At 41.9% G+C, this 18,790-nt stretch overlaps 1 protein-coding gene and 1 pseudogene across 2 annotated transcripts in view; one reads left to right on the top strand and one right to left on the bottom strand.

The window, feature by feature from the left end:
- SMARCC1 (SWI/SNF related, matrix associated, actin dependent regulator of chromatin subfamily c member 1) overlaps window positions 1-18,283 on the bottom strand; it is a 182,131-nt gene extending 163,848 nt beyond the window's left edge. For both annotated transcript variants that reach the window (XM_059076999.2, XM_059077001.2), the window contains exons 1-2: window positions 18,075-18,283; window positions 9,016-9,135 (exon numbers count right to left, since the gene is read on the bottom strand). In XM_059076999.2, the coding sequence (XP_058932982.1) occupies window positions 9,016-9,135; window positions 18,075-18,269 (315 nt within the window). In that variant the 5' untranslated portion in view covers window positions 18,270-18,283. The remainder of the gene's footprint in view (window positions 1-9,015; window positions 9,136-18,074) is intronic.
- Window positions 2,032-2,129, top strand: LOC131764744 (U6 spliceosomal RNA; annotated as a pseudogene).
- Window positions 18,284-18,790: the final 507 nt, after the last annotated feature.

Here is an 18,790-nt window from a genome sequence, read left to right as displayed (position 1 = left end):
GATATAAAAACCCTATATAAGTTCCTATGACAATTTAAAAATCAATTCCAAAAATTTTAATGATAGTCCCTTGAAACTATGTGTATCAATCTCCTCAACATATTTCCTTTTGAAGAGTAATAATCATCTCACTGAGTTGATAGTTGCTTTAAAATCAGTCAGTACTGTGCTTTACATTTTTGTAGATATTTTAAGAAAAGCTCAATTTCAGAAAGTACATATGGTTTGGTTCTCTAGCTTATTTTTTTAAAGAGCCTTCCACTCTCCCTGTCTTTGAGACAGTTACTAACATCACAGCAAAGGTACATCAAACCAATAAATACATACTAAACACCTGCAGTGAGTAAGAAGGTAAAGCAAGTCTTATCAATGTTCAACTGAAAAATCTGGCTTTAATTCAAAGGGCACTACAGCATTCTGTTAGTTCTCAGGTTCACAGCTCATTTACACAAAAATACACTATCTCTGGAACATAAGTTGAAGAGAAACAAGAAGACATGGCTCTTTGGGACCTTCCTTAAGAACTGGAGTTGATAACAAACTAGTATAATAAATGTTTTAATAATATGTATGCCTTACATGTACATTTTTACTTTTACCAAAAACACTTTTGCTAGACAAGTCAGCAATCTACTTTTTATGTCTTAAAATACTACATACTACTTCTAATTTCTCAAAGAGCTTTTATTATCACACATCATGTGATTCTAACAACTATGCCATGGGACCAGTAGGGCAAGGAACACGTTCCCAGAAATGGTACTACAGGTCGAAATGCCTTCACACAAGGTTGCAGAGTGGCAGGATATGGCTATTTAATTCCTAAGCTAAGGGCTCTTCCCATTAACACCTGGTTCAAGAAACTATCTGGTGGAGATTCGGTATCTTACATTATTTCAATTTAAGAAATGAATGAGGGCTTCCCTGGTGGTGCAGTGGTTAAGAATCCGCCTGCCAATGCAGGGGACACAAGTTCAATCCTTGGTCTGGGAAGATCCCACGTGCCATGGAGCAACTAAGCCCATGCACCACAATTACTGAGCCTGCACTCTAGAGCCTGCAAGCCACAACTACTGAGCCCATGTGCCACAAATACTGAAGTCCACAATCCTAGAGCCTGTGCTCCGCAACAAGAGAAGCCACCACAATGAGAAGCTTGAGCACCTCAACGAAGAGCAGCCCCTGCTTGCTGCAACTAGAGAAAGCCCATGCGCAGCAATGAAGACCCAGCATAGCCAAAGATAAACAAATAAATACATTTATTAAAAAAAAAAAAAAAAAGAAAGAAAAGAAATGAATAAGGGTGCTTCCCTGGTGGCACAGTGGTTAAGAATTCACCTGCCAATGCAGGGGACATGGGTCCGAGCTCTGGTCCGGGAAGATCCCACATGCCGCGGAGCAACTAAGCCCATGCACCACAACTACTGAGCATGCACTCTAGAGCCCACAAGCCACAACTACTGAGCCCACATGCCACAACTACTGAAGCCTGTGCACCTAGAGCCCATGCTCTGCAACAAAGAGAAGCCACCGCAATGAGAAGCCCGCGCATCACGATGAAGAGTAGCCCCTGCTCACCACAACTAGAGAAGGCCCACACGCAGCAACAAAGAGCCAATGCAACCAAAAATAAATAAATTAAATTTTTTTTAAAAAATTAATGAGGGACCTCCCTGGTGGTCCAGTAGTTAAAAATCCACCTTCCAATGCAGGGGACGCGGGTTCAATCCCTGCTCGGGGAACTAAGATCCCACATGCCGCAGGGTAACTAAGTCCATGTGCCACAACTACTGAGCTCACGCCTCAAGCAGAGATCCCATGTGCCACAACTAAGACCCGGCACAGCCCAAAAAATAAAGTTAATTTTTTAAAAAAAGAGATGAATGAGCTTTATTTTAGGTAAAATCAACTGGTTTTAAAGTCTATCAAGACTCCTGACTCCTGACTGAAGTCAGATTAAAGACAACCATATTTTAGTGCTCATCTCCAAAACCTAAAATAATGCTTTAAAAAAAAGTTACAGGAGTGCTTGCTGCAGCAGCACATACTAAAATCGGAACGATACAGAAAAGATTAGCATGGCCCCTGCATAAGGATGACTCGCAATTTGTGAAGTGTTCCATATTTTGTGGGGGTTAGCAGATGTAATCTTTTATATATAGAAAGGATAAACAACAAGGTCAGAGAACTATATTCAGTAGCACAGAGAACTATATTCAACATCCCAGGATAAGTCATAACAGAAAAGAAAAGAAGAATATATGTATGTATAACTGAATCACTTTGTTGTACAATAGTAATTAACAAATTGTAAATCAATTAAAAAATAAAGTAAAATGAAATTTTATTCCTTTTTTTAATGTATTTATTTTATTTATTTATTTTGGCTGTGTTGGGTCTTTGCTGCACATAGGCTTTCTCTAGTTGCGGTGAGCGGGGTCTACTCTTTGTTGCAATGCGTGGGCTTCTCATTGCAGTGGCTTCTCTTGCTGTGGAGCACAGCCTCCAGGCACACAGGCTTCAGTAGTTGTAGCACATGGGCTCAGTAGCTGTGGCTCGCAGGCTCTAGAGTGCAGGCTCAGTAGTTGTGGCGCATGGGCTTAGTTGCTCCATGGCATGTGGGATCCTCCTGGACCAGGGCTCAAACCCATGACCCCTGCATTGGCAGGCAGATTCTTAACCACTGCGCCACCAGGGAAGTCCCCTTATGATCTATTTTAAAAGGTAGACTACAACCCATGCACCTATGGTCAATTAATACATGACGAAAGAGGCAAGGATACACACTAATTATCAGATATGCAGATCAAAACTACAATGACATATTACCTCACCCCAGTCAGGACAGCCATCATCAAAAAGTCTACAAACAATAAATACCAGAGAGGGTGTGGAGAAAAGAGAACCCTCTTGGGCTTCCCTGGTGGCGCAGTGGTTGAGAGTCCGCCTGCCAATGCAGGGGACATGGGTTCGTGCCCCGGTCCGGGAGGATCCCACATGCCGCAGAGCGGCTGGGCCCGTGACCCATGGCCACTGAGCCTGTGCTCCGCAAGGGGAGAGACCACAACAGTGAAAGGCCCGCCTACCGGAGGGAAAAAAAAAAAAAAAAAAAAAAAGAATAGAAAAGAAAAGAGAACCCTCCTACGCTGTTGGTGGGAATGTAAATTGGTACAGCCACTATGGAGAACAGCATGGAGGTTCCTTAAAAAACTAAAATTAGAACTAACACATGATCCAGCAATCCCACTCCTGTGTATCTATCTGAAGAAAACCATAATTCAAAAAGATATATGCACCCCAATGTTCACTGCAGCACTATTTACAATAACCAAGACATGGAAGCAACTTAATATCCATTGACAGGTGGATGGATAAATAAGATGTGGTATATAAATACAATGGAATATTACTTACCTATAAAAAAGAATGAAATCATGCCATTTGCAGCAATGTGGATGGACCTAGAGATTTTCATACTAAGTGAAGTAAGTCAGACAGAGAAAGATAAATACCATATGATATCACTCATATGTGCAATCTAATTTAAAAAAATGATTTAGGGACTTCCCTGGTAGTCCAGTGGCTAAGACCCTGTGCTCCCAGTGCAGGGGGCCCAGGTTCGATCCCTGGCTGGGGAACAAGATCCCACATGCATGCCACAACTAAGAGTTCTCATGCTACAACTAAGAAGTCCACATGCCACAACTAAAGATCCTGCATGCCACAATGAAGATCCTGCGTGCCGCAGTTAAGACCTGGGGCAACCAAAATGAATAAATAAATAAATAAAATAAATTTTAAAATGACATAAATGAACTTAAAATAGATAACCAACAAGGACCTACTGTATAGCAGAGGGAATTCCACTCAATTTTCTATAATAACCTATGTGGGAAAAGAATCTGAAAAAGAATGAATATATGTATATATATAACTGAATCACCATGCTGTACAGCTGAAACACAACATTGTAAATCAACTATACTCTAATTTTTTAACAAATAAATTACATAAAAATAGAAATAGAAATTAAAAAGTAGAATACAAAATTGTCTAACCTGTAGTTACAATTATGTTTGTGTTATGCATGCAAATGTACTAAGCCTTGAAGGGATTATGGAATAACAAGAATTTTTACTTGTGGAGGTAAAAAATACTTCAATTCATATTATGTTTGCCTATGCAATATATTTTTAGCCTTACAAAGTACTTTTTCCCCTTAAATCTTTCTAACTTCTCAATTAGCACTAGACAGAACCTACCCTATGTTGAGCCAGCTGTTTAATATCCAATATGACTTAGGAAGTTAGTACATAAAGTTCCATTTTGATTTAAAAAAAAAAAAAAAAAAAAAACAGTCCAAACTGTGAACTCCTACACCAGTCCAGTTTATTCAGGAAAAAAAGCTTTTTAAGGTAAATAGCTTACATGTTTCACTAAAACATTCTCTGCTTTATTGTCTCTCTCCTCCACTTTTGTTTTACACCATTACACATTATATCAATCCCTTTCACTTGGAAAAAAGCTAAACCTATTCTGAGAGAAAAAGAAGTACATCTGGTCCCACTGGCACTAAGTCATGAATTATTTTTAATTCTGGTTTATTCCTAAAAATATTCTTCTCTAATCTTTAAAATCTGGAAAAACAATAATGGTTTACTTCCCTGGAGTTAAACGTTCCACAAATAAAGTCCCTTGTAAATACTATTTTTTAAGACACTCATACAATCCTAATTAGAAATACCAAAAACACCAAAAAGAAATACCAAAAACACAATGTGAATCACCTTACATATAATACTTCATATAAAGCTACATGTAAATTTTATTCTAAATGATTTTATACTTGATAAAATGTAATCTGTAAGTATTACATTACAGTGCTTTAAATGATGAAAACTTCAACCAGTTCCTGATTTGATAACTCTAATCCAGTTGATAATATAAGAGAACAGGAAATAAACACTCAAGTATTTGGAGGTAAAGGAACAAGGAGCTTTCAAATGATTCAGAATAATATGCCCAAACACGTAGAGAAAAAGAAAATGATAAATCAAATATGGTTAAATGCTAAAAATTGGGGATTCTAAATGAAAGTGAAAGTTCTTGCAAATTTTTACTTTCAATTAATTTTAAGTTACCCAAAAATCTCAATTGGTCACATAGTTCATAAAATGAAATATGCTGATTATCCAGTGGAGTAGTTCCCATTTGATAAAAAATGAGCAAGTACCTCCAATATCTAACAATGTATTTATAAATTATATACATGTACTTACTATAATGCCAATATACTACACATATATATAAAACTTAAATCACATATTAAGAAATAGGTATTTTGAAAGCATTAGCTAAAAAATAATTAAAATAAAAGAAATGATCTTGCTCTGAAAATGTGAATTCAACCAGTACCCAGTAATTCCCAAATCTCTTCCTCTAATTCAACCTGTTCTCTAGAACTCCAGATCTCATTTCGAACTACTTATAGGATTTCCAAACCTGAGGTACCTACAGGAGAGCCAACCTCAACACAAACTAAACTGAGTACCTTTCTCCAGAAACCTGCTTTTATATTCTGGCTTCCACCTTAGTGAGAAAGCAATCTGCTCAGTGTAGTCATCCCAGTCAATTCTTTCTTATTTATTTCAGCCCCACAACCCACCCTACCCACAAAAAAAAAAAAAAAAATCACAAAGTTCTACCCTCTTGCTGTGCTTCCCAATCACTTTCAAGATAAAAGCCACACTTCTAACACAGTAAACCTGTCATTTTATGACTGATTCTGGCCCATATTTCTGCCTACTGTCCTCAGTTCTAACCCTGTTGAACTATTTGCAACTACATTAAAAGCCTTTAGGCTTTTATATGTTGCTATCACTGCCTGAAAATCTGATCTTCCAGCATGTCCCTAAAGAACTCATACTCTACTTTCAGGACTCAGTTCAAATGTCCTTTCCCTTGGAAAACATTTCCTGAGATAAGAAAAGTCAAAGGCTCTATTCATATAGGTCACTAGAGGGTAAGTAAGCCCCCTGAAGACAAACAATACACTGTATTACTCCTTGAATTCTCAGAACTTGGCACATAATCAAATGCTAAATATTTGCTGAACTCAAATCAGTGAGGAAGGGACTTCCCTGGCGGTCCAGTGGTTAAGAATCCACCTTCCAATGCAGGGGATGTTGTTCAACCCCTGGTTGGGGAACTAAGATCCCACATGCCGCAGGGCAACTAAGCCCGTGTGCTGCAACTACTGAGCCCACATGCCACAACTAGAGAGAAGCCCCCGCACCGCAAGGAAGAGCCCACGTGCTGCAACTAAGACCCAACTAAGTCAAAAATAAATAAATAAATATTTTTAAAAATAAAAGCAGTATAAAAACATTATTTAAAAAAAAAAACCACAAAACTTCACCTTCCAATGCACAGGGTGTGAGTTCAATCCCTAGTCAGGGAGCTAAGATCCCACATGCCTCATGGCCAAAAAAACAGAATATAAAACAGAAGTAATATTGTAACACATTCAATAAAGACTTTAAAAATGGTCCACATCAGGGCTTCCCTGGTGGCAAAGTGGTTAAGAATCTGCCTGCCAATGCAGGGGACACAGGTTCAAGCCCTGGTCTGGGAAGATCCCACATGCCGCAGAGCAACTAAGCCCACGCACCACAAATACTGAGCCTGTGCCACAACTACTGAAGCCCACACGCCTAGAGCCCATGCTCTGCAACGAAGAGTAGCCCCTGCTCGCCCCAACTAGAGAAAAGCTCACACACAGCAACAAAGACCCAACACAGCCAAAAGTAAAATAAATTTAACAAAACAAGATCCACACCAGGGTTTCCCTGGTGGCGCAGTGGTTGAGAGTCCACCTGCCGATGCAGGGGACACGGGTTTGTGCCCCGGTCTGGAAAGATCCCACATGCCGCGGAGTGGCTTGGCCCCTGAGCCATGGCTGCTGAGCCTGCGCGTCTGGAGCCTGTGCTCCACAACAGAAGAGGCCACAACAGTGAGAGGCCCGCGTACCGGGAAAAAAAAAAAAAAAAAGATCCACATCAAACAAAATCTTAAAAAAAAAATCGTACAGAAAAGCAGCACCCTTTAATAAATGTTGTTGGGTTAACCAGATAATCATATGGAAAAAAGGTAAAACTGCTTTTTTTTTTTTGTGAGCACTGGATTCACTGCTCACAATGACTATCAAGATAAATTCTAAATGGATAACAGAGTTACATGTAAAAAGTGACACTGACAAATAGTGTAGAAATTTGTTCTACAAATACTAGAAAAACACATGGCTGAAATCCTTTATCACCTACACGTGGAGAAAGCTTACCAACGTGAATCAAAAAAATACATCCATATATTTGACTTAATGAAAATAAATGTCTGGATAGCAAAAATACCGTAAGTGAAATGAACTGATTTACTGCAATATCAGTAAAACAATATTTTTTATTCTCAATTATATCTGAGAAACCAGTGAGTTATTAAAACAAAAAGTTTAGTGATGACGGGCTTCCCTGGTGGCGCAGTGGTTGAGAATCCGCCTGCCGATGCAGGGGTCACGGGTTCGTGCCCTGGTCCGGGAAGATCCCACATGCCGCGGAGCAACTAAGCCCGTGAGCCATGGCCGCTGGGCCTGCGCGTCCGGAGCCTGTGCTCCGCAACGGGAAAGGCCACAGCAGTGAGAGGCCCGCATACCACAAAAAAAAAAAAAAAAAAAAAAAAAAAAAGTTTAGTGATGAAATAAGAACACACAAATCAGAAGTTTTTGAGATTTATAAAAAGGTCTACCAATAATAAATTCAGTAGAGGCAACAAACAGCTGACTGGAAACTACAAAAACCCGAATCAGAGAAATGGAAGACAAAAATTATGGGAAAATATGGGACAGATAGTTCCCGGAAATCTAGTATTTGTACAGAGTTCAAAAATATAAAGAAATACAGGATGGCAGAGAAGACTAACAGACTGAATGTCCCCTGAGCTAAAGAAATATAACTGAGTCTTTAGATAGTGACTTATGACAACTAGACATATTTATGGATTTTAAAGATCAGTATTAAAAAGGGGGAAATCACAGACTTCCCCGGTGGCACAGTGCTTAAGAATCTGACTGCTACTGCAGGGGACATGGGTTCGAGCCCCAGTCCAGGAAGATCCCACATGCCGCAGAGGATCCCACGTGCCGTGCAGCACCTAAGCCCGTGCGCCACAACTACTGAGCCTGCGCTCTAGAGCTGGCGAGCCATAACTACCGAGCCCGCATGCCACAACTACTGAGGCCTGAACACCCACACCCCGTGCTCCACAGCAAGAAGCCACTGCAATGAGAAGCCTGCTCACCACGACAAAGATTGGCCCCCACTCGCCACAACTAGAGAAAGCCCACGCATAGCAACGAAGACCCAACGCAGTCATAAATAAATAAACAAATAAATAAATTTCAAAAATTAAAAAAAAGGGGGAAATCAACAAGTAGTATCTGATTTTTCTGTACAAAATCAAATGTTAAGAGAAAAACAAAACCGTCAAATTACAAAAGGAAATAAGACATAACCCAATATTTCCATACCAAGCCAAACTTTCAGTCAAAATACCAACTGCAAGGAGAACAGAATCATATTCTCACATAAGCTCAGAAGAATCCCACCTACAAAATATTAAAAAATTCCAAGAAACAACATTCTAGCCGCAAGAACTGAATCAGGAGAAAAAAATGGAAAAGACTTAGTACAGTAAAAACAATAAGGAAACTACAACATAGTAAAATGTTAACAGTTAAGTCTAGGTAATAATTGTTGTGATGTTTAATGCAAATTTTAAATGACTCCTGAAAAAGATGCTTCCTACAGTTCAAAAGCAATAATGTCCTATACCTAAAATTCTGTAGCAATTCCTCCTTTTTCCTATTTTATAGGATAGCAGCAGCAAAATAAAGAGCTGTAGGCTGCACCCAAGAGTACAGAAACTGAAGATGTCCCAGTGTGATTAAGCTGATGTACTTACAGGGAGTTTGGTGAAGGCCGGGTTGGTGACATGTTTCCCAAAGGCATCTTCCTGGAACTGGAGCAGCTGTACCACCAGCCCAGCCAGTGTTTTATTGGTAGGAGCATCTGCATGAACATACTGCAAGATAAAGACAGAGACTCAAAAACTGGGGCAACTGTGAAGAAGACAATGTTAGCTTACTTTCCAGTACCTAAGTACTGGTCTGGTGGCAGATTTTTAAGTGTCTAAGACACTTACATAAACAAATACTGGGAGCCGTGGGGAGGGATAGATAACATGTCCTTTCAGTTAACAGATCTTAAGAATGAGAAATACTATGCCCAAGAAACCAAACCCAAGTATCATCTCATCTGCACCTGGACCTAAATTAGATGGTGAGATCCTGGGCCTCAAACTTGAGGCTGATGCTATTGAACTGGCCTAAAAGTTTGTTAGGGTTTTTCCATAAGATGTAACCGAAAAACCCGAACGAACTTTCTGGCCAACCTAATATAATGGAATGAAACATACTAGCCACTATATTTCGCATGTGGCCAGAGAGCCAACTGTGTTACAGTTTTTCAAACAAGTCCACAAATTCTTTGATACTCCTCTCAACAAGAGGTGGGGATCTATGTCCCTCCTCTACTGAATCAGGACCATCCTTAGTGACTCGCTTAAAACCATTAGAATGCAACAGAAGTGATGTTGTGTGACTTCTGAAGATAAATCAAACAAGATCATGCAACTTCCATATAGTTCTTTTGGGACACCCACCTTTGGAGCCCTGAACAACAATGAAGTCCAACCACGCTGACAACACCATACTGAGGAAGCCTAGGCTACACTTAGAGGCCACATGGAGAGGCCCCAGCTGCTGTTCAGAAGACTGACAGCACAACCACCAGACACATGAGTAAAGATGATTCCAGGTGATTGTGGACCCCAGCTGTCAGGCCACCCCCAATCATCAAACATCCCCAGTCAAGGCCCCAGACACCACTGAGCAGAGACAATTGGCCCTACTGTGACCATCCAAATTCCAGACACATAGGAACTCTAAGCATAATAAAATGGCTGGTTTTATGCATTTAAAAAAATACATGTGTGGGCACTTAAAAATGGTTAGGATGGTAAACTTTATAAGTTTTTTACCACAATAAAATTTTTTTAAAACAAATGTACATGAAAAGTTATCCATGCTGGGCTTCCCTGGCGGTGCAGTGGTTGAGAGTCCGCCTGCCGATGCAGGGGACACGGGTTCTTGCCTCGGTCTGGGAAAATCCCACATGCCACAGAGCAGCTGGGCCCGTGAGCCATGACCGCTGAGCCTGTGTGTGCAGAGCCTGTGTGTGCAGAGCCTGTGCTCCGCAACGGGAGAGGCCGCAACAGTGAGAGGGCCCGTGTATCACACACACACAAAAAAGTTATCCATGCTAATGTGAATAATGTCAAGAAGGCCAAATTTGTGGTAGACAGCAAGCGAGCATTACAGCAAGGAAAGATAAAGGGTACGTGACAGGGAAAGCATAAATTACTGAATTCAATTAAATGTAAACATTTAACTTAGTATTAAGCATTCACTATCACTTTGAAAAGCCATCTTTTTTTTTTTAACCTCCAATTTTGAGCAGGAAAAAACATCTACACTTCCTTCCATAAAAAAACTAGTTTTCCGGGCTTCCCTGGTGGCGCAGTGGTTGAGAGTCCGCCTGCCGATGCGGGGGACACGGGTTCGTGCCCCGGTCTGGGAGGATCCCACGTGCTGCGGAGCGGCTGGGCCCGTGAGCCATGGCCGCTGGGCCTGTGCGTCCGGAGCCTGTGCTCCGCAGCGGGAGAGGCCACAACGGTGAGAGGCCCGCGTACCACAAAAAAAAAAAAAAAAAAAAAAAAAAAAAAAAAAAAAAAAACTAGTTTTCTAAAAAAAAAAAAAAAAAAAAAAAAAAAAAAAAAAAAAAAAAAACTAGCTTTCTTCCTGGAAAAAACCTCTTTCCCAGTACCACCCAACATTTCAAGATAATGTTTCTCTTGCAATAAATAATGTCTAAGTGATACATATACAGCAAAATATCAGCCACACAGTCTACCATTAATTACTATGCCTTTAAGTTGACTGGCTCTCAAGATGTGCTACTGTCAATCAAAGACAGAGCATAATATAAAAGGGCAATTCTTCTTAGAGCTTAGTATCCTCGCAAATTTTTATTTGTTCAGGTATGTTAGCTTTCCACTCTAAACAGAACAGCCTGCATGCAGTTAACTTTGCTGAAGACTGGTATTTTGTTGGAATGCTTTATTTTTATTTTTTTAAATTTTATTTATTTTTGGCTGCACTGGGTCTTCGTTGCTGCATCCAGGCTTTCTCTAGTTGCAGTGAGTGGGGCTTCTCACTGTCGTGGCTTCTCTTGTTGTGGAGCACAGGCTCTACACACGCGGGCTTCAGTAGTTGCAGCACACAGGCTCATTAGCTGCAGCACGCGGGCTCAGTAGTTGTGGCTCGCGGGCTCTAGAGCACAGGTAGTTGTGGCACATGGGCTTAGTTGCTCTGTGGCATGTGGGATCTTCCCGGGCCAGGGCTCGAACCCGTGTCCCCTACATTGGCAAGCGGGTTCTTAACCACTGCACCACCAGGAAAGTCCAGAATGCTTTATTTTACGTGAAATCCCCGAGACCAAAGGTTGGTAAAATCCAGTCTACTGCCTGTTTCTGTGTGGCCCACAAGCTAAGGATGGTTTTTACATTTTTTAAATGGCTGGGAAAAATAATATTTCATGACACATGAATATAACATAAAATTCAAATGTCAGTGTCCATAAATAAAGTTTTATCAAAACACAGCACACTCATTCATTTGCACATCGTCTATGGCTGCTTTCCTGCAACAACAGAGTTAAGCAGTTGCAGTTGAGACTGCATGGCCCGCAAAGCCTCAATATTTACTTTTGCCCTTTACAGAAAAAGTCTGCCTATCCCTGTTGTACACTACTCCTTTCTATCCTTACAGATAGCTTCCTTTTATTTAATTTAAAGGTGTCCTGTAAAAACACATTTCCTTAAGGCCACAAAGTGAAACAAGTATGTCAGACATGAGCCAAAAACTGGAAACAAGTTTCATACAATTAAGCACATAAGATGTCAATTCTGTTAGTCCAAAATAATGGTTCTCGGGCTTCCCTGGTGGCGCAGTGGTTGAGAGTCCGCCTGCCGATGCACGGGACACGGCTTCGTGCCCCGGTCCGGGAAGAACCCAGATGACGCAGAGCAGCTAGGCCAGTGAGCCATGGCCGCTGAGTCTGCACGTCCGGAGCCTGTGCTCCGCAATGGGAGAGGCCACAACAGTGAGAGGCCCGCGTACCGCAAAATAAATAAGTAGATAAATTAAAAAATAAAATAAGGGCTTCCCTGGTGGCGCAGGGGTTGAGAGTCCGCCTGCCGATGCAGGGGACGCGGGTTCGTGCCCTGGTCCGGGAGAATCCCACATGCTGCGGAGCGGCTGGGCCCATGAGCCATGGCCGCTGACCCTGCGTGTCCGGAGCCTATGTTCCGCAATGGGAGAGGCCACAACAGTGAGAGGACCGCGTACCGCAAAATAAATAAATAAATAAATAAATTTTAAAAATAAAATAATGGTTCTCAAGTTTTAGCCCCACTTATTAATTCAATAAGTCAGGCCCAAGAATCTGCATTTCTAACAAGTTCCCACGTGACACTACGTGACTGGGAACTACACTTTAAGAACCACTGAACTCTTAAAACAAATCCACTTTGGGCTTCCCTGGTGGCGCAGTGGTTGAGAATCCGCCTGCCGATGCAGGGGACACGGGTTCGTGCCCGGTCTGGGAAGATCCCACATACCACGGAGCGGCTGGGCCCATGAGCCATGGCTGCTGAGCCTGCACATCTGGAGCCTGCGCTCCACAAAGGGAGAGGCCACAACAGTGAGAGGCCCGCATACAGAAAAAAAAAAAAAAAAAATCCACTTCAAATATTATCATATATCTCAGTTAAAGAACACATTTTATTATCATTTAGAAGTTAAAAACCAGGTAAGCAATTTTTAAATGTTAAAAACTTCTTACACTTCCCCTCTCCTACAATGCCAATTCCCATAAAAACCAAGTTTACTTCTCTGAGGACTATAAAATTTCAAGTGAAATTTTAACATCAGATTTTTTTTCCAATATACTCAACATAGTAAATCTTTAAAAAGTAATACTCAACTTTGAAAGTAATCAGTAATACTCAACATAGTATAACCTTTAATAAAGAATAAACTCTTCAAGTCTAACCCACAGAACTGGCAAAGTATGTTGTACATACCCACAAGATAACTTTATAATCTTTAATAAGTATAAAGGAATCACATAATGTACTGCAAGTTTTTCCACACATGGTAAAAAGCAACGTGAAAACTAACTGTGAACTTTTTATTTTTCATATACCTGCAGACAACTGAACAGCGCCAAATCCTAAACCTGAAAGACACCATTTGGAGGAAGGTTGTTCGGCAAAAAACAAACCAACCCTCCAGGCAAAAAGTAATTTTTAATGACTTATATACATACATAGCTTTGTATATATTCTAAACTTCACTACTATCTACACGCTTCATTTATTGTCATTCAGAATGAGAAAGATTTCACGTGGACAACCCTACAGTTTCAGAATAAAGATGGCCAGGTTCAAAGCCCAATCAAAATGATTATCTTAGGTATTTTAAGATCCAATTTTTAAACTATAAAACATTTTAAACTCCATTTACTTTCTCCAAATCACCCACAGAAATGATCAAACATTAAAATGTATGCAAGAGATGACATTTTTACTAATAAATTGAATCTGACATTAATAAATTAATATCAGATTCATACTCTCTCAAAAGGCAGTCAATGTACGACTGTAAGATTTTAAATCGACTTTTAAAAATTTCGAAGAGTGGGCTTCCCTGGTGGCGCAGTGGTTGAGAGTCCGCCTGCCGATGCAGGGGACACGGGTTCGTGCCCCGATCCGGGAAGATCCCGCAGGGCGCGGAGCGGCTGGGCCCGTGAGCCATGGCCGCCGAGCCTGCGCGTCCGGAGCCTGTGCTCCGCAACCAGAGGCCACAACAGTGAGAGGCCCGCGTACCGCAAAAAAAAAAAAAAAAAAAAAAATTTTGAAGAGTAACATTCTATTTAACCAATAAGAATGAAGCAGGGAGACCAAACGATACATGGCAAAAGTATCACTACCTCAAATTTATATAATCCTACCTTCGAGGACTATCTCATTTGATTTGAACAACTGTCTATGGGAGTCACAGTCTTACTCCCAACTTACAAATGAAAAATTAAAACATGGAAATCAAGTCACCTGCTCAATGACACCAATTAGCAGCCAAGAGTACTGAACTCACGTCTTCCAGCCTAACGTAATGCTCATTCCACTATCCCATAGAGACATAAGTTCATTTCAACTGCTTCCAAAAATCTCACCTAAACATAAAAAGTTCTTAATAGCTTTCAAAATAATGAATCCTGATTAAAGGGGAAAAAATTAATAATTATATAGACTACTTCTGTCATAAAAATTTTATCTTTTGATCAAAAAAGAAAGTTCAACAGAATGTTTTACTTCAGACGACAAAAAATTTTTTAGTCTCAAAGTATTCTGATTAAGAAAGTTAGGAGGATATGTTTAGAAAGTTGTTATCAATAAATCTGCTTTATATTCCCTGTGACATTAATATAGTATCAAAAGTTTAACTTATCTGTAAACAATTCTATTGTAGCAGATGTCCCATCTGGGGAAAAAAAAAGTCTTAAACTTTTAAATACTTTGTGTAAAGGGCACTGAAATGCCTTCCTTGGGCAATCTACTCTATTTTATTAATCTTCATTAAATCCAAAGCATCTGGGCTTCCCTGGTGGCACAGTGGTAGAGAATCCGCCTGCCGATGCAGGGGTCACGGGTTCGTGCCCTGGTCCGGGAAGATCCCACATGCCGCGGAGCAACAAAGCCTGTGAGCCATGGCCGCTAGGCCTGCGCCTCCGGAGCCTGTGCTCCGAAACGGGAGAGGCCACAGCAGTGAGAGGCCCGCATACCGCAAAAAAAAAATAAAAATAAAAATAAAATAAAATAAAATAAAATAAAATCCAAAGCATCTTTATTTAAATCATCCTAAAATCTTAAATCTTATTTCAGGGGTAAGCCAAACTTCGGGAAGAAACTTACCTGGGAACTTAATGGCTTATAGATATACTTAACCTTCACAAGGTTTTATCACCTTAAAATCACTCTGAACTATGGATAGAAATATACCTTTCAAAGTTAGGATGAAAGATATGCACCCAGTAATACAAAGCAGGCAGCTTAGGTAGATAAACAAGCTTCCGCACTGCTAGTGGACTGAAAATGCAACCTCAGGCAAACAGTTAACCTCTATGCTTCAGCTTCCCCGTACCTAAAGTGGTCACCTCCTCTAGACTCCTCTGGCTAGTTCAAGCTCATCCCAGTCAAAAAGTATTCACTCTCCTTTCTGTACTGCTAAGCCAAATGGATCAACAAAGCCTAAATAAACAGGTTTCTATGGTAGTTTATCTGTTCATTCATGGAACAAATATTTACTGAGCACCTCCTATAGGCATTCAGAAAACAAAAACAATACAAGGAAGTTCTTTTAATTTGAAATCACCTGGATTGTGTAAGTAGGTGCCTATGTCTATCTTTTCCACAACACTGTGAGTTCCTTAAAGAGAGGGATTATGTGCAGCCAAAAAAAAGGGGGGGGAGGGGTTGGAGGCAGGCAGACCTTTGAATTCCAAATTTGCCACTCCTAACTGTAATTCTTAGAGAAGTTACTTAACTCTCCACCCTCAGGTGTCTCTCATGTGGAAAATGAAGTAAATATCTATCATTCAGGACTGCTGTGAGGATTTAAGTGACATGTTTTAAATGCCTGGGTAAGGTGGATGCTCAGTTGTTCACTGAGTGCATACATAAACCCATCAATAAAAATGCTACTATCAATGTCATTTTTATTTCATTTATTTGCTGAGATTTATGAATTTGAAAACACTATTAAATGCAACAGAAAAGTAGTTAAAAACCTATCAATGTGTATACCAGGTAGAGATATATCCTGTACAGAGGAAGCAAAGAACCTTCTGGTAAATATTTTCACCACACCAACACCACTCTCAGAGGCTGACAGGATTCTGACTGTCAGGCCCAAGGGATATACAATTCTTAATCTGAGTAAGCCTAAGAAACACACTCTAGCTTTATGAAACCCTGAGAGGTCAAACCTAACTTTAACTTTGTCCTTAAGGCCTCAGGAACACTGAGCCAACATTAGCCTACTGTCTTCAACACTTTGGGACAAATCCTGCAATCAGCCTCACAGCCACTTCCTCACCCACCCAAACAAATCTTTTAAAGATTATCCAAGCCTAAAGCTGCCCTCTTAAAATTGGGCGCAAAGAGATGCACAGAGTTTGGAGAGGTAGAAATTACTAATACTGTATTTCCCTTTTTCTTTTCCCTTCCTTGCTATCCAAAGGAATATTCCTCCTATTTCTCTTTGTTAAAGCTACATTGATAAAGTCATACAGTATTATATGTCAATTATATCTCAATAAAACTTGGGTAAAAAAGTCCAGACTGGGGGGAAAAAATACATTAAGGTATATTAATTTAAGACCCAAAGTATTGGCTGAAGGGCACATGATAAAAAATACTTTAATACTACAAATATATTCAATTCCCTTAGCTAATACCAGAAGCTCTACTGCCAACACCAAAAAAGTGACCAATTTACCATTGTACAAGGGAAAACAATATTGTCTACCTACATGTAAATCAAAGAATCAAAAAATACATTGTAAATAAAAATATATATCGCCTCTCACTTCCTAAAACCTCAGATAAGAAATGGTCATTTCTGAGAGTACCACAATGGAACGCAAAAGAACCCAAGATCCCTGCCCATGCCTAACAACTTCCAAAAGCTGATAGTCTCCACTGCGCTGTACACCCCAAATGAGTAGGTTCCTAGACTATCTTTTCATTCATTCCAACAAATATTTACTAAGCAACTACTAAGGGCGAGGCAATGAGGATCAAACATGTTCCGGGACACGTTGTAGTGAACAGGCCTAACAAGGTCCTTGCCCCAGGGCTATCTATGGTCCACAACGGGGGAAGTAGAGAACTGAAAAGGGTGTTCCGGAAATTTGGGGGCAAAGAGTATTTTTGGCCGTCTGCGTCCTTACACCTTCTAAGGGAGTCATTCCTAAATAGTTACATAAAGGGGAAGCTAAAAAAAATTTGTTATAAACAAGAGGCTAACTTACAACTTTTAATACCACTGACTCAGCGGAACTTACATTCCAAGGTAGAGCAAACAGGTAAATGAAAATAATCTCAAAAAGTGGTATGAAGAAAACAAAGGTGATATGAAGCGGGGTGATCTAACATGAATGGGGTTCTCAGGGAAGGCCTCACATTAGCCACAAGTGAACATTAACTCTTGCACTCCCACTATACATAAACAGAAGTAGTGAAGTAAAAGCCGTCATTTTTTAATATTAGTTCTCATGAATACTGTAATTCATTATATTAACCTGCTGTAACCAACGTACGAGTACAATCGTCCATAGTCCATCTTTAACCTATCAACAGCAGGTAGTAAAACCTTAGTCACCTCACTTGACTTTGAAGACTAGTCTCTAAACAAAACTTGCCGCTTTTACACCTCTGGCTCAAACAGTTTTAATAATCATTGCTCACACACCTAAAGCAGCCAACAAAAGAGGAAGATTCACACCCTCGGGGTCGCTGAGCTCGACCTGCTCCCGCAGGAGCAGGCAGGGGCTTTCGCCCGGGGTGCGTGGGCTCCCAAGAGCGGAGCTCCGAGGACCAGTGGAGTCCCGGGTGCGCGGACGCCAAGAGCGCACCGCGGGGGCGTGGCGGGCCCTGCGCCTGCCTTTGTTGTCCCTCGTGGCGCGCGGGGGGAGGGGCGGCCAGAAGCCCGCGAGGCCAGTAGCCGCCCCCGGCCCCCGTCGCGTGGCCACCCGGCCCCTACGAGCGCGCGAACCCACCTTCTTGTAGTGCTTGCCCAGCCAGACCCGCACCGAATCCAGCTGGGACACCGTCTCTGGGCTCTCCCAAAACTTGCTGGTCGGGCCACCGTCCTTCCGCCGATAAACTGCCAGGCCCGCGGCCGTCGCCGCGCCTCCCAGACCCGCAGCGCCCGCCGTCGCCCCCAGCCCGCCGCCGCCCGCCGCCGCGGCCATAGTCGCCTTACGTCGTCCCCACCGCACGGCCCGCCCCGCCCTCCTCGCGGCGTTCCTCGTTCGCACGCGCGCGCGCAGCCGCCACCTCCGCCTCCCGGCCCCGCCCAGTCATCCCCCTTCCGGCGCGGAGGGCCGGCCCCGCCCCATCTCGGGACCGGCGCCTGACGAGAGCACGCGCATACGCATGCGCAGCACTCTCTCCGGGCGGGCCTAGGACGAGCTCCTCCCCCCGCCTCTTCCGCTAGGCTGTAGGACAGTGCGCAGTCTCCGCCACCCAGCTTCGGCTTCTTCGTGTGTGGCTGTTTCCCGGATACCTGCGTCGAATCGTTATACAATCTACTACTGCACGGAGGTTCTGTGTTATCGTCTGCCACCGCCCGGGAGAAAGGGGTTGGCGTGAGATGTTCCGAGAGGAGAACCTGTTTAGGGTGTCGCGTGCTGGCGGAGGAAGCCACACGCCGGGTGGGAATCTGCGCCTGCCCCGCTTGCCCTCAGACCTAGTGACGCTGTCGTCCTTTGTA

Source organism: Kogia breviceps, chromosome 10 (assembly GCF_026419965.1).
Source record: "Kogia breviceps isolate mKogBre1 chromosome 10, mKogBre1 haplotype 1, whole genome shotgun sequence".
NCBI classification, from domain to species: domain Eukaryota; kingdom Metazoa; phylum Chordata; class Mammalia; order Artiodactyla; family Physeteridae; genus Kogia; species Kogia breviceps.
This window is presented reverse-complemented; position numbering and strand designations above follow the sequence as displayed.